The 26,322-nt window shown below is 43.4% G+C and overlaps 1 protein-coding gene across 1 annotated transcript in view; it reads left to right on the top strand.

Annotated features, from left to right (window-relative positions):
- Positions 1-26,322, top strand: part of LOC146822633 (dynein axonemal heavy chain 5-like) — a 971,002-nt gene that overhangs the window by 317,538 nt on the left and 627,142 nt on the right. The window contains exons 37-40 of the mRNA XM_085606815.1: positions 882-1,010; positions 1,118-1,333; positions 7,705-7,851; positions 23,115-23,287. Of these exons, the coding sequence (XP_085462941.1) occupies positions 882-1,010; positions 1,118-1,333; positions 7,705-7,851; positions 23,115-23,287 (665 nt within the window). The remainder of the gene's footprint in view (positions 1-881; positions 1,011-1,117; positions 1,334-7,704; positions 7,852-23,114; positions 23,288-26,322) is intronic.

The following is a 26,322-nucleotide window of genomic DNA, read 5'->3' as shown; positions in this document are numbered from 1 at the left end:
ATCACAAAGGTAAACTTACACTTTCATGTAAGGTTACGATTGTTTGTTATTTACAAAGGGATTTACGAGCAGTACCTTTACGAGCATGGAGTCTCCGCACATAAAAGACCTATAATTTTATGTGTGGAAGCTCCGCACTTGTAAAGCTACTACTCGTAAATTCCTTTGTGAATAGCAAACAATCGTAAACTTACACAAAGGTGTAAGTTTACATTTGCGAATCAGGCCCACCCAGTTTAGAAGGTGACACATCCAGGTGGTTACTGCCCGAATGTCACTCACAACGTTTCATCCCATCACCAGTGACCTTCTTCACGACTACCTAGAAAAGGTGACCTAACTTTTCTCTGTTAGTCATTGTCAGTGTTTGGCCTACCATAAATGTATATGCTGGAATTGTGCTTATTGTAACTGTGCATGAAACATCTTCACTAATTATTTTGATCTTTCAATGCTGTTATGATATTGACAAGTCCACTTTTGTGGTCTGCAGATCGCTTTGCTGTTTTAGCCAAATGACAGGCAGTCATTTCTGAGATCCATGTCGTTTGAAATTTCACAAATGTTTTCTACAGAATCGTATACCACAGACCTTCGTATTTCTGTGGTAAACGTGCACTGGCCTCCTGAGCATCTCATAACGGTGCACTTTAATGAGCCTAATGGAAGCAGTGTGTTTTATCCGGATCTGTTCCATGAATGTAAATGCATGTCTTGCCTAGATCACAAATGAATGTGTAATATTATCTTAAGTCTCATACAATTGCCCCAGTGTGTTTATCATTTACTTGTATCCAGGGATCTAAACACTGCGTTCCTGTAAAGGAGCACCCCCTTTTTGTTCCAGTTGTGCCTAAAACTATACCCTTTATTCCTTTCAGGCCCATCTGCTCAGTCTGTTTGACAATGTTAACAAGGTTGGCTTCCACGAGAAGAACTATGACCAGATTCTGCACTTTGAGTCTCAAGAAGGAGAAAAGGTCAACCTTATTGAGACCGTCAACGCTCAGGTAATGTCAGGACATGCTCACAGAAGTCATTTCTTCATATAAAGGGACCACAAGGGTTGGGAACTGTGATGTTCTTGTCTGAGAGAATACCCTGTATATCTTTCTAGGGCAATGTGGAGCTGTGGCTCGGGCATCTGCTGAACGGGGTGAAGAAAACTCTGCACACTATCATCAGACAAGCTTCCTTGGCCATCAGCGACTCAGGGTTTAAACTGTACGACTTCCAGGCCATGTTTCCTGCCCAGATTGGCCTGCTGGGAATTCAGATGATTTGGACCAGGGATGCTGAGGAAGCCCTAAACATTGCCAAAACCGACAAAAAGGTAGTGTTTGTAAAATATTCTCTACTATATGGTTATTTGAAAGCTTTTCTGAGCTGTTTTCACTGTGCTAGGCAAACGTAATAGAAAGAAATGAGTACACACTGTGTCACTGGTACAATCTTGGAATAGATGCAATGAGAGCAGGAGTTAATCCAGCACATGTGGCTTGCTGTAGTGAGAAATATTTTTTTGCGCCAGTGTGTTATTTTTTTCTTAGGTTCTGGCTTCATGTCCTGAACAAGGAATTCTTGCCTCCTTGACACTCAGAAGAGATGGGTCTTTCTTTGGCTTGCCAAACATCGCTGAGATGGATTGGCATGGCGGGTGAAACATTGGGAGAGACTGGCATTTACTGATAGCCATTGTGTTCTCTAGCCCCTTGCCATCCTCACAACCATCACGGAACAGATCATTCTCCTTTAGAATGATGGCGAATACATTTTAACCTCACTCAATAAGGATATTGACCTAAAAATAATATATTTATTTGCTGTCACAGTAAACCAGCATTGGTGTAACGGGATTTTATGTGCATAGACCTAACAATTGATAATGTAATATAGATGCAACACAACATGGTGGTATCTTAAGCAAAGAGGGGCGTGACCCTGTGAGCAGAGGTACACTGTAATACTGTGTATCTATATCTGTGGTTTTGCTTAAATTTCTTCGATGGTTAATCTTTAGAACTATGGACTTCATGGTGGCTCTTTAGTGGGCCTGTGAGGTTTGGTGCAGTCCATGGTTGTATAAACCTTCATGTACCTCTCCATAAACCTTGCCAATGGAAACTTAAAGGCAGACCCGGAATAACCCGTAATACCAACCACAAATTTCACTGCATGAGCAAGCTTAGCGAATGATACCAAACTGTTCGCAGCAGGGCTTTAAGTGGGATGAAAAAACTGGGGGGTCTCTCAAAAGGTGTGTCATCTATATAATTAAGGGTGTGGCTTAAAAACATCTAAGCGAAAAACCTTTGCTGAGCACAGTCCGCCGCCCCAGTGGTATTTTGCTGCTTCTGTCATTGCATCCAGATATATAATACAGCAAGTAACATTACACCTAAAGCAAGCCAGGGCTATTGGCTTTGTCAATGGTTATTAGTTGCATAATATAAATAAGCAGCAACTATGGCTTCATTGTATATAATATTGAAAATGCTTCAGTTCTGAAATGATGAGATTGTGAAAGTACTATAAAGAGTCTCTTTGAAGTTACATCAAAGGCAGTGAAGGGTGGCCCTGCTGCGGATTTAAGATCTGTTTTTCACCCTGACGGTGAGGGCAAAAACAGAGAGCCTGATAGGGACCCATCTCAGCTCCTGCTTTTTAGAACTGCCTGTGCGGAGCACTGGCAGGACCCGGCCCACTTTTGTTGTTTAGATAATCAGTTTCTGCCGCCATTATGAAGCTGGTCTTCAACACCAAGGGTCCTGTACGCAAAAGCATAAATGAGTGCGAGAAGTAGTATTACAGGTGTTTTCATTTACATACTCTTTAATGCCTTTGAGAATCGGCCCAAAATGTCCAACTCTCTAGTAGTAAAAGTTCAAGGAGTTCACTGCCCATCCTATGTGCACTAGTTACATGTGAATGTTCCCTGAGTATTTAATTCCATTAGTAGATGTTTTAAAACCAACTAAAAAAAAAATGTACGAGTCTGTAAAAGAGTAGTATAAGAGGTCTACTTTATGTGCTCAAAAACGTGCTTGTAAATAGGCCTGTTGGTCACATTTGTACAAACAGCTGATGATGCGGCCTTAGCAGGAAAGCGGTCTTATGGCAAGTACCGCACATTCTGAGTCCTTACAGAGCATATCACTTTACATCTTGCTCCTGTACCAGCAGAAGTATGAGTTAGCCCCAGCAAGCAGCAAATGTTCACCCCTACTAAAATGTGAAAGCAGTAGCAAAATATCCCTTTGTCCACAGTGGCAAGAGTCATTGCTCTTATATTTGCTGACCCTATATCACAAGCTGGTTGTTATTAGTCCTGGGTGAAATTTGTGTAATTTCCTTTGCATAAATGACTCAAAAGGACCAGAAAATTATGCAAAATTATATGTTGCAATGCTAAATGCAAGTCTGGATTTTGCTCTGTTTTTCAGTGTGAAATGTAACCCTGCATCCATTTTGGACACAAGGGCACATTTTGTGCAAAACAAAAAATAAAAGCACAAACTGGTGTGACGGCAATCACTTGCATTGTGTTCATTTGTATTGTAGGAGAGTAGGATCTGCTTCTTATGGTTGCCCCCACTTTTTGCTGATGTTTCACTGTTTTTTTACTTTAGTCTGGTTGGGACCCTGCTATTCAGGGCCCCAGCCTAGCTGCTTCCTTTCTAAATTGATTGCATGTACTTTAGGTACACCACAGATTGGATTCTGGGGTGCCCTTATAAGACCTTAGTATATGGTATAGTATGTACCCAGGGTATAGGTACACCAGAGGCCTACCAGGGGCTGCAGCATGTACTGTGCCACCCCTGGGAATCCATTTAAAGTGACACAACATGTCTGCTTCAGCAGCCTGTGTAAGGTGGTGTATGCACCCCTTACTCAGATATAGGTTCCCTATATTTATCCATATCACTGCACATATAAACCTATCAGTCATCCCTATGGCAGGCCTTATCAATCCTGAAGGCAGGGTGGTGGGTTTTATGTGAGAGGGTGCCCATGCATTAGCTGAGCCCCTCTGCAGCCTTCGGAACCTTTATTCCAGGGTTGTTTTGATGCAGCCAAACCATATACTCTTTAGTGCATTATAACCTCACGGTAGATGCTAACTTTGGAATGGCTGCATGGAAACATGTCGTGTTTGCTGTCAAACACCTTGGAATCATACCTCCACATCAGTAACTGGTGTGGGAGGTATGATTCCACCCTACTAGAGGAAGAAACATGACTTCACCGGTACACCCGGTACCAGCTTAACAGACCCTGGCATCACAAAATGGATGCTGCCAGCCACAGACACGAGTCTGCCCTCCTGCTGCTGGACGAAACTCTGGCAGGTGAGGCCTGGACAATATGTTTCCTGTCACAGGGAGATGTAACCACCTCCCAGACAGGCTTTAGTGTATTGGGGCTGGGTGGGTGCACTCCAAGAGAATGTCTGCACTGGGGGCACATTTGGTGTCCCTGTGCATAGTCCAGCTCAAACCGGTTGCAGGGGCTACTCTGATGCGAAACTGGAAAAAGGATATGGGTGTAGCCACCCCTCTGTCCTGACCCTCACATAGGTGGGTCCCCAGAGTTTGTCCCACCCCTTCCTTGGATAGAAAGTCCTTGCCAATGGATTAGAATGTAACAATTGCCTGACTACAGGACTTTAGATTTACCTGGACAAATCTCTGCTACAGAATCCCAGAGCTTCTACTATCTACACGACGTTGAATGATCAAAGAATCTCCCGTGGAGTAAAGGAGTTACTGCAAGGCAGGCACCAAAGACGCATCTGTCCGGTTTGCAACTACGCAGCTCCTGAAGGAGTCCGAAGACTTTGCAACACAGGAGGTGGGTTTCCAAGCTTCCCTGAGGCCAATCCGTGCTCTCGGCAATCCTGAGATCCAAAGCCCTCTTGGGGACCGTGCAACCCAAACCCCTGGACACCGTGCACATTTGCAGCAGCATATGCTTCTTTGCAATCCCTGAGGCTGTGCTTTGGGCTACTTGTAGTCCAGACCCAGAGCAGTGATTCCACCGAAGATTACTGGCCTAAACTCCTCGAGTGACCCATGGGCTGGTATCAAGTGATTCCTCTCGAGGTCCCTTTGCGATCCCTTGTCTGTCGACTTGTGGGTCCCTGAGAAGGGTACTTTGACTTTCAATGGGCTTCTCTGGTTGCGCCAGACGTGCCCTGACTCTCCATTGCTTGGGTAGTCCACAGGACCTTGCTGGTCTACACTGAAGCCGTTTTGCTCTCACCGTGTGGGTTGCCATTGCCAAGGCTTGTTGGTCTCCAATCTGGACACCGACCCCCCAGCATTCGACATCCTTCATGGGACAGCTTGCCTGCAGACTGTGGTTGTCATCGACACTTCCTGGTCTCCGTGGCAGTGGAGTCAAGCTTCACCTCATCGCACCTGAAACACCCGACATGGGTGGGCATTTGTCTATCGTGCCCCTGGTCACTGGCAAGTGACCCAGACTCTGTCCCCTCTGCTTTCAGGTTCTTCACATCTTCGATCCAGGCTTGGATCATACTGGACACTTCTCCTTTCCATGGCAGCAGCACTTTGCAGCAACTCTCCATTGCGACATCGAAGATTTCCGACACCATTTGACACCTATGCACCCGGCTTCCCTGGGTTAGGTAAAACAAGTACTCCGGTGCTCACGTGGGTGCTGGCCTTAGAACCTCCTAAGTCTGAAAGGGTTTGCTCCAAGTCCTCTCCTAAGTGTCCTTAAACTCTAAAATTCCAACCACGACTTTCCCATAGGATTGTACGGAGCTCGCGGCTGTGTTCTTACACTGCACGTGTCCCCGGTGGGTCCTCTGTGTCACTACCTTGGGTGGTTCCTTGGGGTCCCAGCGATTCTACGTTCTCTAGGCACTGTGTCTAGTGAAGTCGTGGTTCTTATACCACTTTCTTAATATATGGTTGGGTCTCCCCCTGGGGCCCATTGTATATTTTGCTATTTACTGTCGTTTAAGAACTGTATTATTGTGTGCCTTGCTCTCTAACTTCATAAAGAGGTTAGTAGACAGTGTTTAGAAATAAATACATATATTTTATACATATACCTTGTGTGGTTCTCTTTTCATTCAGTTATTCAAGAGGTTATAATCTGGCAAACCAAGCTGCTTTACACTCCTTCAAGACTTAGCCTGAAGGCTGCTCTCCATAGCTACCACTAGGATATATAAAGGTTGTCCTAAAACCTAATCATCAATAAGGGTTGTTTTGGACTGGTGCAAGGTGCCCACTTTAACTAGTGGACAGCATATACCAGGCCAACTTCTCACATGTATTGTTCCTGTGCTCCTCCAATTGGATTTTTACCTGAATGAAATCTCAATTATGCAGTGTTGTGTGAAGGCATGATTTCATGTAACAAGCATGATGTGAAATGCCAGTAATTAGTTGGGGTGGGCGGAACTCGAGGAGTTTCGCCCTGCAGAATGCCACGGAGTTACATTAAAACTCCTCAAGATTTTGCAGAGTTCTGTGAAAGGACGGAACCAGACACATCTCGCTGCTTGTGCTGATTTTTAGCGTACGTAGCTTGCTCCATACTGTAAAATCAGTGCGAACAGCAACATGCGGCGTGCCAGAGAACATTGCTTCTTTCTGCCGCTTGAGTAGATTTTCTACTTGAGTGGCAGCTTTCTCAACATGGAGGGTCGCTTTCTGCCGCGACTGCCCACGGCGAGAAATCGCACTGGAAAGTGTCCTGGTGCCCAAAAATCATGCTAGGGGATGCAAATCTTTGTGCGCCAACGTTAAGTTGGCGAGCCGCGCATGAGAAAAAACTCTTCCATGTGTCAGTTGTCCAAGTTTTGCCAGAACTGCGCATTGCAAGCGGAATGCGGATTGGGCAGAACTCCATCAACCTTGTCAGTGGAGTGGAATTTTCACCCACCCCTAGACAATACACAAGATTAAGCTAGCATAACGAAATTTCACATAGCTCGTGTTGTTATTGGATATCATAAGGACATTTTCAGGTTCTGGGATGTAGACTAATATAATTTGCAAACACATGCTTACATTGTTTATTACGAGATGTTGATGGAAGTTGTAGAATACTCGTAATCCTCATGGAAAGCACTTTTGAGTTGTATGTGTTTGTGCAGTAACTTTCACTGTGTAGACTGTGGCCTGTAAAGCTTTCTAGGTTCCTGGGTTCTGAAGATTGTCTCTAAGACTACGCCCAACAAACATGGTGGCATTGATAATGTGATTAGTGTGCATGCAAAGTGGGGTTAGATGAAAACAGTTGAAGAATGCTAGGTTGGGAACAACATAAGTAAGTGTATTCATCCCACACACCACATCTAGTGACAAAGTATGTCAACAAATGTTCTTTTTTTATTACCAACTCTTCAAATCTTAATGTTGAAAAATGCGTTAACCCAAAGGTTTTCTTCCATAAGCCTATTGCTGAATGTCCTATCCATATTGCTTTTGCGTTAACAGCTTGGAGATTTGTAATTTTCATCAGAATGTCTTTTTTAAGTTGTTCAAAATCTGTTTGCTGCAGTTAATGAGAAACCAAAATATATATGATAATATATTGCATGACACTTTCATGTTGGCGGTTCCGACTTTTAATAACTTGTTCACAAGCTGTCATTTTTTAAAAAATCAGCAGCATTGCTTTTAGTGTACATAACTTTGTTTTCATTGTCATCTTATAAAGGTCATGCAGACAACAAATCAGAAGTTCTTGGACCTCTTAAATGATTTGATTGACATGACAACACAAGACCTCACTAAGATTGAGCGTACAAAATACGAGACTTTGATTACCATTCATGTGCATCAGAAGGATATCTTCGATGACTTGGTAAGTTCCGACAGTTTGTAAACTTTTGTTTAAATAAGCAACAACCACACAATGAGTTTTTCCTTCTGTACATTGCATGTGAAAACAGAAATACACTATGAGAATACAGGTAGGTATGTGTCTCAGGACCCTTACAGGCGCCCAGTTTCATAATAGCCTTAACATATTCAGCTGCCTATGGACATAGATCAATAAACACACAGACATCAATACATAAAATCAATAATCATACATAGTTGCGTGGAGAAGGGAATACAGAAGTGGTGCAGAAGGGGCTCAACATGAATGCAGCAGTGTGGCACAATGTGATGTGCACCAGAGTATAAAGTAGTTGCACATCTTGAGATCACTAGTGGATGGACCAGTGACTGCTTCTCCACTATGGCAGAGGAGCGTCGCCCTCCCACCTCGCCCCTTACACTCTTTCCAGCTTCAAAACTTGAAAAATAAGATGATAACAAAACAGGTTTATTATCGTTTTATTTTTCACGTTCTAAGGGCTGGCTCGAGTCTTAGGGGCGGGGCCATCATGTGGGCAGTCACGAGTGGAAGTGGTAGGCACTGTTGTCAGTCCGCATGTGGGTTCGGCCGGCTGTCTCAGGACAGCCAAACTGACTTGAGCACTGAGCTGTCTCCAACCCGAGCTGCGTTGCCAGGTTGGAGATAGCAAGCACAGGCTCCCAGTTTCTCTTGGGGGACTAATTAAGGGCACTCAGGCTAATCCTGATGCTGCTTTCAAGCATGAGAGCAGCGTCGGGATTGGCCGCAGGGGAGCCTGGGAGCTGCAGCGAGGACTCGGAGCATAAGAGCAGCAGTTGGCAGGTATGTTCTTTTTTCCTTTTTTCGTGTTTTTTTGTTCGTCGTTTATCCCCCCGCCCACACACCAGCTGTTACTGGTTAGGCCTCTGTGGAATTATTGAAAATAAATTGTTACATTCTAATCCATTGGCAAATACTTTCTATCCAAGTTATTCATTATTTTATTATTGTGTAAAGTTAGTAACTGGACATTGACAGCAGTCACAGTATATTGGACCTGATCTGAAGTACTATGCTTCATACTTATGAATGGCTATTATTTCTCCAGTCTTGGATCTTTCATAGATACTTTTTCTTGTGGATATTTAAAAATCTACGCATTGCAGTAATTGAGTTGTATATTTTGGTGGATCCCTTTTCATATTTCTCCTTCTGAATTCAAAGAATACTTTATTTTGACTGATTTGGGATTTTACAAATCGCAAAAGAGAATTCAATGAGTATATTACTAGATATTTTAGCTCCTTGGGTATAAAGCCAATGTGGTAATTTATCCCAAATCATAGTGGTAATGTAAGTGGAATCAAACACCAATTGCCACCTTCTGATGGCATCTTTGAATGGTTAATCATATGCCCTTTGACCTCACACCACATGGAGGGACTTTGTCAAGTTGACTAAATACCTGGAATTGGGCAATAAAAGTACTTTAATGATTTTTTTAAAAATACAAAGCTTCAGATTTTCACAGAAAGAGAAGAACCCAGGTTTAAGAGTTGCAAGTAAGGCATAGACTTTTCAAAAAGAACCACTGGAGAGCCATAACTGATGCCTCTGGCATTGTTACAGTGGCACAGAATCGCTGTTCTCACTGGAAGAGTTTCAGGAGTACAGGAGTTGCAGTTCTGACCCCGTTGACCTCTATCATGTTCGCATTGTATAAGATATTTTTAAAAGCTCAGCCTTACATAGTGCCGTTCAATTTCTGCTTTACATAGTCCACCATGCTAGCACCTTGACTTTCTGTAGCACAAAATTCACTTTCAGGGGATGTTGGTTGCAACCACCTCATGCAATCGCAGAGGGGAAGGCCACACCCACAAACAAGACGTCAGAGCGCTGTGCTATTCAGCCGGCATCTCATAATTAGCTGTGCCGTGCCACACCACTGATGACAGGAAATCCTTGACCCTGCTGAATCCTTTTTTCCTGGAGTGCTGCTCTTTTCTTGACCCTGCCAACAGAGGTGTTTTGCTGGATCAGCCTGCCACAGCAGCTTGATGCGCGGGATTTGAAAAGGAGAGTGAGGCCAAGAGCTGGAGTTCCTCAGTTCGGACACAATGTTCAAGGCCTCGATGTATCGGTCCCTGCAGGTGCACATTCATTTCCTAGAAAGAGATGATTTTTGGAGGGGCCAGTCCATTAAGTTTACAGGGCTTCGTGCTACTCTAATCTCGCTCTCCTTCCTAAGTACCTGGGAAAGTACCTGTAAGCACCAGTATAGACATTTCTGGGGAGCTGGGAAGACTAGACTGGGAGACACGCACACCAGCTAGGATTGGGGTAAAAGGGCGAGTTAAGTACATAAGGCATGAGTTATGTTGTTGTCCTCTGCCCCTGCATTGTCTAAGGAGCATAGTGGCCCTAACTAAAACAATCTGCCTTTTCAGTTTGTCTCTGTTGCACTTTGTGACTTGAACAACTGTTACATGTGCCTAGTTCATTAACTGATGCTGAAAACCAGGGCCAAAACCAGCCCTGTTGTTCGTAGGAAAGAGCTGAGTATCCAGTCAAAACGAGCTGAATGCTAATTCCCTTACCACATACTATAAAGCCTCATGTGTGGGGGTGCAGGCAGATACCGGAAAGCAGTTAAGTGAGAAAGACCCAGGCCAGGCTTCAATGTTGCACGCCTACAGTGTTTGGCAGAAGCCAATCGATTCGACTTACTCACTGCAGGAGACAGAGGAGACAATCTGTAATCCAAGTCCTGAGGCCTCCGAAGTGTCTAAGACCTCTGAACACTGATCCTAGTCGTAGGATATCTCTGGTCCTCAACAGGGTATTAGGTCATCCAGATATTGGCTCCCTAAGTTCGGCACTGCATTCCATTGAAGCCAGAGATAAGCCCTCAGAAGGAAGCGCTAGCTGAATCTTTGACCAAAGGGTAGTGCATGATTCCAATCGAGGGTATATGGTGGTACCAGGAACAAATGTACACAGCTGTATAGCCCTCAGAAGGTTCAGGAGGATGATAGTACAGAACCAGAAGGGTCTACTGCGACCAGTCTCTTAGACGATGCAGTGTCCACCCTGAAATTAAGAGCTACCCTATCTTCACCAATACCTGCCCCTTAATAGAAGTGAGATACAAACACAGGAATAGCAAGGGTGGAGAGTTCATTGGGAGCCCCCAACAGGCTGAAGTGTTGATATTAGTGTCTGAAGAGCATGGAGGATTGCCACAGCTGTCTGGGCACTCAACAACACCCAGGCTCAGCTTACCGTCTTCTAACTTGAATATTTCCAGTCAAACAAACTTGCCATCGAATCTGACAGAAACACCTGGCCTTACTATAAATTCAGGTGCTACTAGAGGACAGAGTTAATGTGAAGGAGAGCTGTTGTTCCAATCATCCCAAGACCAGGCTAACCGGGCTGCTTCTATGGTCTAAGTGATTTTTCTGTAGTTTAAATACCTAGAAGAAAACCAGGCAATGTTTGCAAAAGTCCTGGGTGCATAGATGCAGGGACTGGGGAGAAAGTTTGACATTCTTTGTAATTAGGTACTTGAACTCCAGCAGGGAGCTTCAAAGGACACTCAAAATACTTTCTCACAACAAGCCTCCCTCTTTTAAAAAAATCAGCTAGAGGATCAAGAAAATAGGGGGAGGTGCTCTAATTTAAGATTACTGGGTATAACAGAATCCCAGAATAGCCCTACAATTGAGGTTGCTGAGCATCTGAAAGCAACATAGGTGCTCCCCGAGATCAAGGTCAACCTTACAATAATGAGGGCTCACAGAGTCCCATTTACAGCTAAGCCAAATAGATCACGACCCAGAACAAAACTGGTGAACATTGGAGTTTATACAGTAAAAGAGTAGATTTTGACAGCAATCAGCAAACGTAAAGATTGTACAACTTCAAAAGGGTTTAGCTCCAATTCTTTTCAACCATGTTGTTTGCATTCGCTAGTAAAAGGAGGACATTCGAGCAAATACTTTTAGATATTCGATCCCTAGGCGCTCAGGCCATGCTGCTTCAACCAGCCAAGTTAAAAGTGCTTGTAAAGGGGACATTTTTCATGTTTTCTGACATTGCCTCTCCCCAACTGCTTCTCAGTGACCCTCAAAGGGCCCTGGAGAGGAGGAGGGCGGGGTCTGATGCTACTGTTTATGTTAAATTGATTTATTTTCTATGAAGCCTTAACTGAACTGTCCAGGAAACTCAGACTGCTCCTTTTGAATCGATGAATGAACGAAATTATGAATTGTACTCCATTTAGGGAATTCTAACGTGCTCACAGTTTTTCTTTTGGGGATTTGTGTGATCATGGGGGTTATGGTAATCAAGGTTAAAAATTATGGTTTTGTTGTGGGGGTGTAGGAGCATGAGAATAGACTACTCGTTTACAGGGTAAGTTCACTCTTAGGAAACAGCAGTCACCCTTTCTCTGGGCTCATTGTTTCATATTTCGGTAAAGGTAGATGTGTGGGCAAATTCGATGGGAGGTGGCTTTCCTCTCTTTTTGCGGCCAACCACCAGTGCCTATTAATGCAGCACACATAGGATTGGAGCAAGTTTGGTCAGAGGAACTTTGGCTCTCACCAAGATGGTGGGAAGGGAGATGAGCAGGGGGGTTTGGGTCTCAGGGTCACACAGGGGTAGGTACAGAGATGGGCAGGTAGAGAGGAGGAAGGGTGTGAATGATGGGAAGAAGATTTGGGTGGCTTTGGGGGTTGAGAAAGCACAATAAAATGGTTTAGATCACAAATATTATGGTGTAGTCATGGATGGGTCTTTCGTATCGGTTTTTGCTGCTCTATTTTGTGCTAGGTGTATCAGCTTAAAGTTACCTCACTGAATGTCAATGGGCTGAAAGAGAAAAGCAATACTGTCCTGGGCAGCTGATAATAATACATCACTTTTGCTACTTCATGAGACCCATCTTTAAAACTGTAACAAAGTAAAGGCCCAACTTTGGACCCCTTTCAAAAATGCTCGTAGTATCCTTAGCATCTGCTGCACTTCAGAGGGTTGCAATTTTAGCTTCTAATAAACTTTTAGCATCTGTTAATAAAACCCTTTGTGATAGAGCTGGGAGATGGATGGCTGTCATAGTAAAAGTGCATCACATCTATTTATGTTAGTTCTTATACTGTGGTCCAATCGAAGACAACCTGAACCACTCTATCAGCAGAGTTTGGCATTGGTGGACTTCCCATGCAAAATTATTATTGGTGATGATTTTAATCTACTTCAGCCTACCTTCTTGGACACCTCAAGAAGCTGGTGGGCTACCCAAAAAATTAAATCGGCCCAAGCCCACTAGCATTTGAAAATTGACTTAAGGCTTATTAATTTGTGGAGACCAGAAAACCTGTCACTTCAGCTATTTATTCATTTTCCTAAAAGGTTCTATTCAGCCTCAAGAATTGATTATTTTAACCTCTTAATTAGGAGTAGGTGAGCACTGTAATTTTTTCACATAGTTGTTTTGCTGATCACACGGCTTGTATTCTTGATACTCTTGCATTCTATGCAAAGCAGCTCCTAGGTGCAGACCGGAACAACCTTTGCTATTGGAGGAAAGAGTTTTGTATAGCCATAACGAAAGACCCTGTCCTTTTTTTTAAAGAAGATAGGCTCGGCCCTGCTCGATTTGGTTTGGGAAGCACACAAGACCATGCTACGAGGGGAAGTTGTTTTATTATAAGCCCTTAAATAGAAAAACCAGACTCAATAGTTTCTTTCCAGACAGGATAAGCTGTCTTTGGCAGAAGCCACACTGATTAAAGCAACCAACTACGAAAACGTTCGCCAATGGGAAAAGGCCAAGCAGGACCGAAATCTATTTTTCTAGAAAATTAGCTGGTTAGTTCCAAAGCAGCGTGGCAACAACTCCACAAGGAAGGGGAGCATTTCGGGAGGATGTTGGTGTGGTGCACAAAATCTAGAGCCATTGCTGCTCAGTTTACAAAGTGGCATGACCCCCAAACAGACCCTATACTTCATCTAGGACCCCAAGAGAATAGACCAGCTTCTCAAGAAACACTTTGTGGATAGTTATGCTGATGTGTCATAAACAATAGGTCCGGCCATGGTTGAGTATTTTGAGAAATGCTTCCCGCCAAGATGTTTAGCAGAGGAACCGGCCGGTCGGGTTAGCCAAGTTACAGACGAAGAGGTAGCTGAGGTCATTAAGAGTTTACCTCAGTGGAAGGCTGCTGCAGACAATGGGTTTCTCTCAGAATGGTACCAGTCTTTTGTAGAGCAGTTGAAGTCCCCGATGACACAGCCTTTTAACATATATTTTATCAGGTGGTAGCATTCCCCCTCATTTTTGAGAGGGTATATTTCTTGTTTTTTAAAGAAAGAGAAGGATCCTGCCAACTTGAACTCTTTTCGGCCTATAAGATTTCTCAATATAGATCACAAAGTTCTGCCCAAATAAATCACTGCAAGGGTGGCTTTGCTGCTACTCCAAATTTTACGTAGGGACCAAAATGGCTTTATGCATGGACCACAGCTCTATGCCAATATCCACTTTATGGTTGAAGCCATTGATTATGTTTCAGTGAATAACATCCCAGCTGCTTTCATCTTCATAGATGGAGAAAAAGCTTTTTATGTGTCCCACCCCTGGTCTTTATTGTTCACAGTACTAGGTAAAATGGGACTTCCAAGCCAGTTAATAAGTACCTTGAGAAATCTTTACAAATGCAGCAATGCCTCACTTATAATCAATATTACAGGAAACAGTGGTCCCTGAAAGCAAAATGATAGAACAAAAAATGAATATAGTCAAAATTGAAACTATATTATAGCCAATGTCCAGCCGGGCATGGCAACTTTAATAAGTAGAGGTTGTTAACAGTGAACCAGAAAATGTAAGTAGAATCTTGGTGGGACACAAGCCTGTATCCTATGACTTACATATCATGTTGACAACAAATAGTAGAACACATTCAGGCAATTACATTGATGTTTCTTTTTAGAGATAATGAGTAGCGAAACATCTGGTATTTAGATTGCCACCTTCACAATATATTACATAAAGAAATATTAAAGTGTAGGGTGGACAACAGAGTCGACGGCGTTTCGATCCTTATAAGAGAGATTCAGGATCATCATCAGGACTATTTAGTTAAATTGCCCATATTTTAGAAAGCCTGAGTAAACATCGGACAATAAGGCAAACGTGAAACAAACACAGATGGAGTTACATTGGAGAAAAGGGGAAAAAAAGAAATAAAGAAATAACAATGAATCGATTTATAATTACATTTAAACAAACCATTTAGCATCAAAACGGCACTATGTCAGATCAAGGGCTAGTTCCTGTATGCATTCTCATGCAGGGGTGACATAGCGAGAATTCGTCTACTGGAAACGATAGGTTTGAAGAGTAACAAGGGAACAAGCGCAGTTTAAAGGTAAGATACGCTTATGGAAAAAGTGCGTGAAATGGTAGGTGACTCATACAAGCCGAAGTTGCTAAGAATTATCATTTGTTGCGGAGTACGGCGTGAGCCGGAGAAACGTAGGAGGGTGCTGCGTAAGTGAACATGCGGTATCTGAAGGATAACGGGAAGGGTGACAGGATATGACAACGGAGTGGGAGTGAGTGGGTGTGCAATTACCTCATGTTGCCATGGAGGCAACGAAGCAGGCGCCGAGTCTCGGTCTAGCAACGTTACGTGAAAGATAATGAATTAAAAGGTAGGAACAATGCCTGTGAAGAAATACATATTATTAGTGGGGCGAAGCGTAGTGGCAAGATCGTAGGATGTGCCGTGAACGAACGGGCTTACCTACGGACAACTACTTCCGGAATGGAGGACACGGTAAAGTCTAAGGAGAAAAAGTGAATGGTATCAGGATCCGAGAAGTGAGCGTAAAAACCGGGTGGCGGGTCCGCAGTGGCGACGCTTACCTTAATGCACTAGAAGAGATGGGTTCCGTGGCCATGCAGAGGACAGTGTGTTCGGACGATGCCGGATCAACTGTGAGGGCGGAGTTGCGATGCTACATAATGTAGGTGTGTGCGATCATGTGGCCAGTCACATGGGAAGTCATGTGCTCAGGGAGTCGTGCCGTGCAGGTGAATGGGCGGAATGACTGAGAATCGTAGCGCCATATTGGAAGGGTAAAGAAGAAGGGGTTAGTTGAATGCAGAGCAAGGCAGCCAGCGAGTTAAGAGGTGGGTAAAAGAAGGGAAGAATGTGAAGGCATACCTTGACAGAAAACGGAAGTATTATGGAATTTACAAAGGATATTTACCGCATATAACATAAATATAATACATACATATAATTAAAGTGGATCAATACCCATCAGGCAACCCAGTAGTGGGAAACGAATACCATTGGTCACGAAGCACTAGCAACGAGGTATGGTACCCGTGAGGGTTCAAACTTAATTAGGTACTGATAGTGTTCCATTCAATGTTCAGGTGATTGTAAATTGAATTGAATCCAAAAACAGTTCATAGTAAAGCGGTCCAGTCCTCAAGGCGATTCAGCCCTCCGTGTATGCTTCCTGTCTTGAGAATCCACTTTAATTCTTCCTTGTTCAATAGTTGGGCGAGATCAGCGCCCCTGGGTGGGATCTTCACTACAGAAATTACAGTCCAGCGTATCTCATCCTCAGTGTGGCCCTTGGCCTCAAAATGTTCGACCAATGGAGCATTGGGGGTTTTGCATCTTAACCTGCTTCTGTGCTGACAAATTCTTATCCGGATTTTTTGTGTCGTCTGACCTATGTAAATCATATCGCAGGGACATAAGATTGCATAAATCACATTACAGGTGTTACAGTTACTGAATTGTTTGTGTGGTTTACGTATATTTCCATATACAAATTCTTTGCAGTCAGTGGTAAAGCCACACACAGAACAATTGCCGCATTTGTTATGACCAATCACAGATGGTAAGGACCAATGGTCATGAAGGGTACCCGTATTAGTGGTACTGGGGAGGGCTGCTCTAACCAAGTGGTCCTTAATGTTCTTATTTTTCTTAAAAGCAAACAGAGGTTTCTCCAGGTTAAGTATTCCGGCATTAACTACACTCCAATGCTTAAGGATGCTTTTTCGAAGTTTGTTCGAGGAGAGGGAAAAAGTTGTAACGCATACTATGCGATTCTCTGATTTTTTGTTTTTAGGTTCCAAGAGAGTGTCCCTTGGACAGTACCATGCTCTTTTAAGGGCGTTGCGGATCAATCTTTTGGGATAGCCTCTGGAGGTCAACTTGTTGCTTAATATTTTAGCTTCCCTGAAATAATCCTCCTTAAGGGTGCAGTTGCGTCTGATGCGGAGGTACTGAGAATAGGGAAGAGAGTCTTTAAGAGCTCTGGGATGATTGCTGCTGTATTTCAACAGAGTGTTACGCTCAGTTGGTTTTCTGAAAAGGCTAGTGATCAGAAGCCCATCTCTGTGTGTTATATTGAGGTCAAGAAAAGGAATGGATATTTTATTGTGTGTGAGTGTGAATTTCAAACCACCACAGTTGTTGTTCAGCCAGTGAAGGAAATTTATGAGCATTGTTTGGGTGTCATGCCAAATAAGGAAGATATCGTCAATATATCGTTTCCAGAGTGACATGGCGGAGAAAAAAGGGTTGAGTGGGGCCAGTATGCAGTTCGTCTCAAGTGCATTCATGTATAGAATAGCCAGATTTGGTGCAAAAACTGCTCCCATCGATGTACCTTTGGTTTGCTGGTAGTAATGCCCGTCAAACAAAAAGAAATTCCTGGTCAAGCAGATCTCAAGGAGTTGCAAGATAAAAACGGTGGGAACTGCGTGTGGTCTGATGCGTGTCTCTAAAGTAGTTTCAATGATGAGTAATGCATCTCGTTGGGGGATGTTAGTATATAGAGACTCAACGTCAAGAGTGCAAAGTGTGTCTGTTGAAGGGTTAAAATTGTGGTTCTCTACCAATGTAATCATCTGCATACTGTCTCTGACATAGTATGGTGTTAATGGGACGAACTCCTTTATGAAAAAGTCTACATATAAGCCAAGTGGCTCTAGAATGGAGCCGCAACCGGAGACGATAGGGCGTCCAGGAGGGTGTTCAGTGTCCTTGTGGATTTTAGGTAGAGTGTAAATAACCGGAATCCGAGGAGCCTTGGCATTTAGAAACTGATATTCGAGTTTGGAAAGGAAACCTTCATCTAAACCAGATTTGGTGACTTGATGGATGATTTGTTTAAGTTCATTAGTGGGGTTGGTGGGGAGTCTACAGTAATGATCTGTATTCCCTAGTTGTCTTAATATTTCGTTTTTATAGGTAGTGGTTTCCTGTAGTACTATTCCACCACCTTTATCAGCAGGTTTGATGACTATCGTATTGTTAGTCTTAAGAGTATGGAGTGCTGATTTTTCTGCCAATGAAATATTGTAAGGAATATAGTGGTGTTCTTTGGCCAGTTGTGATAGGTCATTTAATACCAGCTTCTCAAAAGTGGAAATCTCCGGTGGGACCATATTGGCCGACGGGGAGAAGGTGGAAGGAGGCCTCAAAGGAGTGTTGGGTGCTTTTTCACCCAAAGCACCCAACACTCCTTTGAGGCCTCCTTCCACCTTCTCCCCGTCGGCCAATATGGTCCCACCGGAGATTTCCACTTTTGAGAAGCTGGTATTAAATGACCTATCACAACTGGCCAAAGAACACCACTATATTCCTTACAATATTTCATTGGCAGAAAAATCAGCACTCCATACTCTTAAGACTAACAATACGATAGTCATCAAACCTGCTGATAAAGGTGGTGGAATAGTACTACAGGAAACCACTACCTATAAAAACGAAATATTAAGACAACTAGGGAATACAGATCATTACTGTAGACTCCCCACCAACCCCACTAATGAACTTAAACAAATCATCCATCAAGTCACCAAATCTGGTTTAGATGAAGGTTTCCTTTCCAAACTCGAATATCAGTTTCTAAATGCCAAGGCTCCTCGGATTCCGGTTATTTACACTCTACCTAAAATCCACAAGGACACTGAACACCCTCCTGGACGCCCTATCGTCTCCGGTTGCGGCTCCATTCTAGAGCCACTTGGCTTATATGTAGACTTTTTCATAAAGGAGTTCGTCCCATTAACACCATACTATGTCAGAGACAGTATGCAGATGATTACATTGGTAGAGAACCACAATTTTAACCCTTCAACAGACACACTTTGCACTCTTGACGTTGAGTCTCTATATACTAACATCCCCCAACGAGATGCATTACTCATCATTGAAACTACTTTAGAGACACGCATCAGACCACACGCAGTTCCCACCGTTTTTATCTTGCAACTCCTTGAGATCTGCTTGACCAGGAATTTCTTTTTGTTTGACGGGCATTACTACCAGCAAACCAAAGGTACATCGATGGGAGCAGTTTTTGCACCAAATCTGGCTATTCTATACATGAATGCACTTGAGACGAACTGCATACTGGCCCCACTCAACCCTTTTTTCTCCGCCATGTCACTCTGGAAACGATATATTGACGATATCTTCCTTATTTGGCATGACACCCAAACAATGCTCATAAATTTCCTTCACTGGCTGAACAACAACTGTGGTGGTTTGAAATTCACACTCACACACAATAAAATATCCATTCCTTTTCTTGACCTCAATATAACACACAGAGATGGGCTTCTGATCACTAGCCTTTTCAGAAAACCAACTGAGCGTAACACTCTGTTGAAATACAGCAGCAATCATCCCAGAGCTCTTAAAGACTCTCTTCCCTATTCTCAGTACCTCCGCATCAGACGCAACTGCACCCTTAAGGAGGATTATTTCAGGGAAGCTAAAATATTAAGCAACAAGTTGACCTCCAGAGGCTATCCCAAAAGGTTGATCCGCAACGCCCTTAAAAGAGCATGGTACTGTCCAAGGGACACTCTCTTGGAACCTAAAAACAAAAAATCAGAGAATCGCATAGTATGCGTTACAACTTTTTCCCTCTCCTCGAACAAACTTCGAAAAAGCATCCTTAAGCATTGGAGTGTAGTTAATGCCGGAATACTTAACCTGGAGAAACCTCTGTTTGCTTTTAAGAAAAATAAGAACATTAAGGACCACTTGGTTAGAGCAGCCCTCCCCAGTACCACTAATACGGGTACCCTTCATGACCATTGGTCCTTACCATCTGTGATTGGTCATAACAAATGCGGCAATTGTTCTGTGTGTGGCTTTACCACTGACTGCAAAGAATTAGTATATGGAAATATACGTAAACCACACAAACAATTCAGTAACTGTAACACCTGTAATGTGATTTATGCAATCTTATGTCCCTGCGATATGATTTACATAGGTCAGACGACACAAAAAATCCGGATAAGAATTTGTCAGCACAGAAGCAGGTTAAGATGCAAAACCCCCAATGCTCCATTGGTCGAACATTTTGAGGCCAAGGGCCACACTGAGGATGAGATACGCTGGACTGTAATTTCTGTAGTGAAGATCCCACCCAGGGGCGCTGATCTCGCCCAACTATTGAACAAGGAAGAATTAAAGTGGATTCTCAAGACAGGAAGCATACACGGAGGGCTGAATCGCCTTGAGGACTGGACCGCTTTACTATGAACTTTTTTTGGATTCAATTCAATTTACAATCACCTGAACATTGAATGGAACACTATCAGTACCTAATTAAGTTTGAACCCTCACGGGTACCATACCTCGTTGCTAGTGCTTCGTGACCAATGGTATTCGTTTCCCACTACTGGGTTGCCTGATGGGTATTGATCCACTTTAATTATATGTATGTATTATATTTATGTTATATGCGGTAAATATCCTTTGTAAATTCCATAATACTTCCGTTTTCTGTCAAGGTATGCCTTCACATTCTTCCCTTCTTTTACCCACCTCTTAACTCGCTGGCTGCCTTGCTCTGCATTCAACTAACCCCTTCTTCTTTACCCTTCCAATATGGCGCTACGATTCTCAGTCATTCCGCCCATTCACCTGCACGGCACGACTCCCTGAGCACATGACTTCCCATGTGACTGGCCACATGATCGCACACACCTACATTATGTAGCATCGCAACTCCGCCCTCACAGTTGATCCGGCATCGTCCGAACACACTGTCCTCTGCATGGCCACGGAACCCATCTCTTCTAGTGCATTAAGGTAAGCGTCGCCACTGCGGACCCGCCACCCGGTTTTTACGCTCACTTCTCGGATCCTGATACCATTCACTTTTTCTCCTTAGACTTTACCGTGTCCTCCATTCCGGAAGTAGTTGTCCGTAGGTAAGCCCGTTCGTTCACGGCACATCCTACGATCTTGCCACTACGCTTCGCCCCACTAATAATATGTATTTCTTCACAGGCATTGTTCCTACCTTTTAATTCATTATCTTTCACGTAACGTTGCTAGACCGAGACTCGGCGCCTGCTTCGTTGCCTCCATGGCAACATGAGGTAATTGCACACCCACTCACTCCCACTCCGTTGTCATATCCTGTCACCCTTCCCGTTATCCTTCAGATACCGCATGTTCACTTACGCAGCACCCTCCTACGTTTCTCCGGCTCACGCCGTACTCCGCAACAAATGATAATTCTTAGCAACTTCGGCTTGTATGAGTCACCTACCATTTCACGCACTTTTTCCATAAGCGTATCTTACCTTTAAACTGCGCTTGTTCCCTTGTTACTCTTCAAACCTATCGTTTCCAGTAGACGAATTCTCGCTATGTCACCCCTGCATGAGAATGCATACAGGAACTAGCCCTTGATCTGACATAGTGCCGTTTTGATGCTAAATGGTTTGTTTAAATGTAATTATAAATCGATTCATTGTTATTTCTTTATTTCTTTTTTTCCCCTTTTCTCCAATGTAACTCCATCTGTGTTTGTTTCACGTTTGCCTTATTGTCCAATGTTTACTCAGGCTTTCTAAAATATGGGCAATTTAACTAAATAGTCCTGATGATGATCCTGAATCTCTCTTATAAGGATCGAAACGCCGTCGACTCTGTTGTCCACCCTACACTTTAATATTTCTTTATGTAATATATTGTGAAGGTGGCAATCTAAATACCAGATGTTTCGCTACTCATTATCTCTAAAAAGAAACATCAATGTAATTGCCTGAATGTGTTCTACTATTTGTTGTCAACATGATATGTAAGTCATAGGATACAGGCTTGTGTCCCACCAAGATTCTACTTACATTTTCTGGTTCACTGTTAACAACCTCTACTTATTAAAGTTGCCATGCCCGGCTGGACATTGGCTATAATATAGTTTCAATTTTGACTATATTCATTTTTTGTTCTATCATTTTGCTTTCAGGGACCACTGTTTCCTGTAATACGTATCAACCCAAGGTCCCTGTCTAATTCCTTTGGGTGCCCTTGTCCCCCCTTTTTCACTTATAATCAATGGTAAAAGCATGGAGTGGTTGCAAATCTCCAGTGGTACCAGACAGTGGTGCCCTTTGTCACCCCTATTATTCACTTTTTACATTGAGCGTTGGCAAGAGCTATTAGAACTTCCCTGTAGATAGAGGCTATTGATCCAGGTGCGCCAAAACCCAAACTCTTTGCAAATGACTACTTAGTAAATACGTACTCCAAACCCCAATCAATCGGGAACCTGTTCAAAACAAATACCTACTTTGCTGAAGTAGGGAGGATATAAAATCAATAAATCAAAAACTGAGCTTCTATTATGAAATTTCTCCTCAGAGACTCTTCACGGTACCTGGCTGTCATCTATTACACTATTCCCAAGCGATATCTGTGGAAATGGTTTTCGGAAGAACTAGATTACCTTTATAGATGAAATATATATCCACTAATCCCAAAATCCGATCACTTTTAAAATACCTGAGGTTGCTTGCCCATCTCCATATTAGGTAGAGATGAAATTATCAAAATGAAGATACTTCCGCTAGTGGCCTTCCAATTCTCCTCACTCCTGACTGAGATTCCTGAAATGTTTTTCAAGGCAATGGAAGACTTGATTAGCTCATTTCTTTGGAACAAGCAATCTACCCATATTAGTATTGAAAAAGTAGGCCTGGCTAAATAAAGGGGGCCTGTCTGTCCCACATTTGTGGCATTACTACCATGCTAATTTGTTCATTCTTATTCCAAGGCTGTTGAAATTAGGATATATAATGTTTGACAAATTGTTGCTATTCACTGGTTAGACTACGGCCAGTCCGCAACCCCAAATTGGTATGGCATAGAATCATGTGCACGGGTTCCATGCGTCTTGCTGATTGTGTCATTTTGTTGTTACAGGTTCGAATGAATGTTAAGTCTTCATCTGATTTTGAATGGCAAAAGCAATCACGGTTTTATTTCATTGAAGACACAGACAAATGCATCATCCAAATTACAGATGTGGAGTTCAGCTACTGCAATGAGTACTTGGGCTGCACAGACAGGCTTGTCATCACTCCACTGACTGACAGGTAATTGACAGATCAGCAGAGTATTCATGATAATGTGGAATCAATTATAAGTAAGACTTATTTCACCAGTAGGAATGTACTAGCATCTTCTGATAGATGGTGAGTTGAGTTTGCCAGTGGGTTTTAGATGCTGTTGTACACCTCAATGCATGCTTCCAGGCTACAACTTCAGGTGTCACCTACAAAGCTGTTATATTTGTTGCTTCTATCAAACATATTGCGGTGGTATTCAAGTCCTCTGCCTCACACTTTTGAAATTTGTCCTGTCATGTTTCTGACAATGCTTTGAAATCTAGCATCTTTGTTCTCCACCTGGTGCACAACGTTGGAAACCAAACAACATTTATACTCTTTGCTCATTACTCTTAAAGTGGAAGTGTCTCACTAGGTCCTTCATCCCTCTTAAACAGTGACTGTGACATCATCTGTCCAACCATTGTTTTGTTCATATTTCCCAAATTTTTTAAACACCACTGGAGGCACACTGTTCACAAACTTGAAGGCTATTTAAAGAACCTTAATTATTAAGCAATCTTTAAAACTAGCTTTTCACTAACCTAAGATGGTTTGATGCATGATGGTGTACAGCATGGGAGGCTAGTACTGCTCTCTGGGACACCGGGCCAGTATGTTTAGTTTGGCACATTTCACAAAAAGTTGTAGTTCGAAGTCTGTACACATACCTTAAACTTTCTCTAACCAACGGTTCACTTAGAATTGATTTTAAATTCTCACAAGGCTAGCATTATAGGTTGGTGAGTTTTGGACACAGATAATCACAATCTCTGGGCTCCTCTGAAAAAAAGAACATTTAAACATCTCAGAGTGATTGTAGGTCTACTTGTCTAACAAAATGAATAAAAACTGGGTATGATGTTTACGCTTGTAAGACTACACATATTCCTTTTTTTACATGTTTTAATTTCCTTTAAAACACAATATCTGCTAAAGGGATTTTTTTTATCAGACAGGAGCACTTTCTCCTTACCTGTAATATCTCAGCCTCACCCTCAGAGCTGTATCCCCTTCCTTTCTTCGCTTCTTCCCTTCTGCACTACCCAGTGTAAATCACCCATTTTAAACAACGCTGTGTTACTTTGTTGCGCCATTTAGTTCATATACAAATACCAGGAAACTCCTGGAGTAGGAAAGTTCCTGGAATTTCAGGGGCAAGGGTGTTTTGGACTGTTTCCTTAATAGCTATGTTTCTAATTGAAAAGGGTATTTTGGTAGCAGGCCTACCTTCTCTGGATAAAAAGCTGAGGCCTTAGTGACGTATATTTTGACAGTGGTTCCACTAGCTCCAGAGGATACCGACTGCTCAATTCACACCTCAGGCTTATTTTAGGGACTCAGTCATTTCATGTTCTACTATGCCTCCTTATTCTGTGGCTGCAGTTCTTCCAAAGATAATGATCCGGTATGGAAACCTTATCCTTGCATACAAACAATATTACAAACATAGATTCTCTCCTACACTTTTCTGGACAGAGGCCTTTGGGATTTCTTTACAGAACAAAACCAAAGCATTTAAAGGTGACAAGTTAGAGTAATGTTTAAATTAGTTATTTTTCTCACTCTAAGACTAAAAGATTTTGTTACAAGGTTAAGGCCTACCACCCCAATGGCCAAGAATCTCCTGTAGATGGATGAGTTTCTTTATTTCTCCTTCATTGAGTTGGTATCAGTCATAATTTCTGACCGCCTAACATCATCTGTAAAGCCAGTGATCGCAAGGTACTCCTAACCACACTTGCACGGCCTTCATCTTCTCCAACTGACCCGCCTTCGGCTTGAACGCCTCTTCCTGGACCGGAGACCTGGTGGAGCACCATGACCACCAGCATTCCTTGCAGCGTGCAGCCGCCTACGTCACAGCGCCAGCACCAGGAGGAGCTACAAAACCGGCCGCGGGCTCCCGCAGTGTGGGACCCGCTTTCTGCTTGAAGGTCTCTTCCTGGACCGGAGACCGGGTGGAGCAACAGGACCACCAGCATTCCATGCGGCGCGCAGCCGGCCACGTCACCACGCCAGCGCCAGGAGGCGCTACAAAACTGGCTGCGGGCTTCCAAAACACGCGCGGGTATGCCTGGGCAGTGTCCGGGCCAAGCCTGGGCCAAGGGCGGGCCCGTCTGCGCCCGTCCGAGCCCGGAGGAGGCTGGGCTGGGCCACCCCTCTTTATCTTACCGGTCGACACCTTGGGTAAAGAGTCAAGTGTCAAGCCCCAGCTGGGAAGAGGGGCGTCACGATAAACAGTTAAATTTGTTTTTTAATCCAAGGTTTTTAATTCCGTGCATACAAGACCTTTGATTTATTTTTATATAATGGGGAAAAGAATCTGGATGGCTTTTTACAGACAGCAGTGGGGGTCATTGACAAGGAAATTGAAATTGCTGAACGTAGACTCTCACTAGTTCCACTACCCCCACCCCCTGATCTGACTGCTCAACCTGTCTCTGCCACTGGGGTCCTCAACCCAGTCACACCGGTAACATCTTCTGATTCAGTGGCACAACCCCCCCACTGTCACCCACTGTGATAATACTGAGCCAGGATGATCCAGGTGCAGTGTCAAAGGGAGTGGAAGTTGCCACAAGCTCATCTAAGGGGAAAATAGGGGTCCAGAGCACAGCAGGGGGCAAAAGGAAGCGGACCGAACTGCCAGGGATCAACCATCAAGGGAGGGGCCAGCCGCCTAGGGTCAAAACGACGAAGCCAAACCTGCCTGGAACTGCTGTTAGATCCCGTAACGGAGGAGAAAATATCATGTCACGGATTTAAATGGATATATTGACCAACCAAATCAGTAAAGTGGTGTTAGAGTCTTTGGAACCCATTTTATCCCGCCTGGGTTGTATAGAGGAGCAGCTTGATCGACTATTGTTGACCATAGGGAAACCAGCTGCTCAAAAAAAGCAAAATGGCGAGACCATTACATCTAGTGGTACAGGAGCCAACGCTTTCTCTAGCATCCCTGAGGACCGGCGGGTTACAAAAAGTGGGTCAATAAACACTCACAATGCGCTAACACAACC

This window comes from Triturus cristatus, chromosome 5_2, assembly GCF_964204655.1.
Source record: "Triturus cristatus chromosome 5_2, aTriCri1.1, whole genome shotgun sequence".
Classification (NCBI taxonomy): domain Eukaryota; kingdom Metazoa; phylum Chordata; class Amphibia; order Caudata; family Salamandridae; genus Triturus; species Triturus cristatus.
This window is presented reverse-complemented; position numbering and strand designations above follow the sequence as displayed.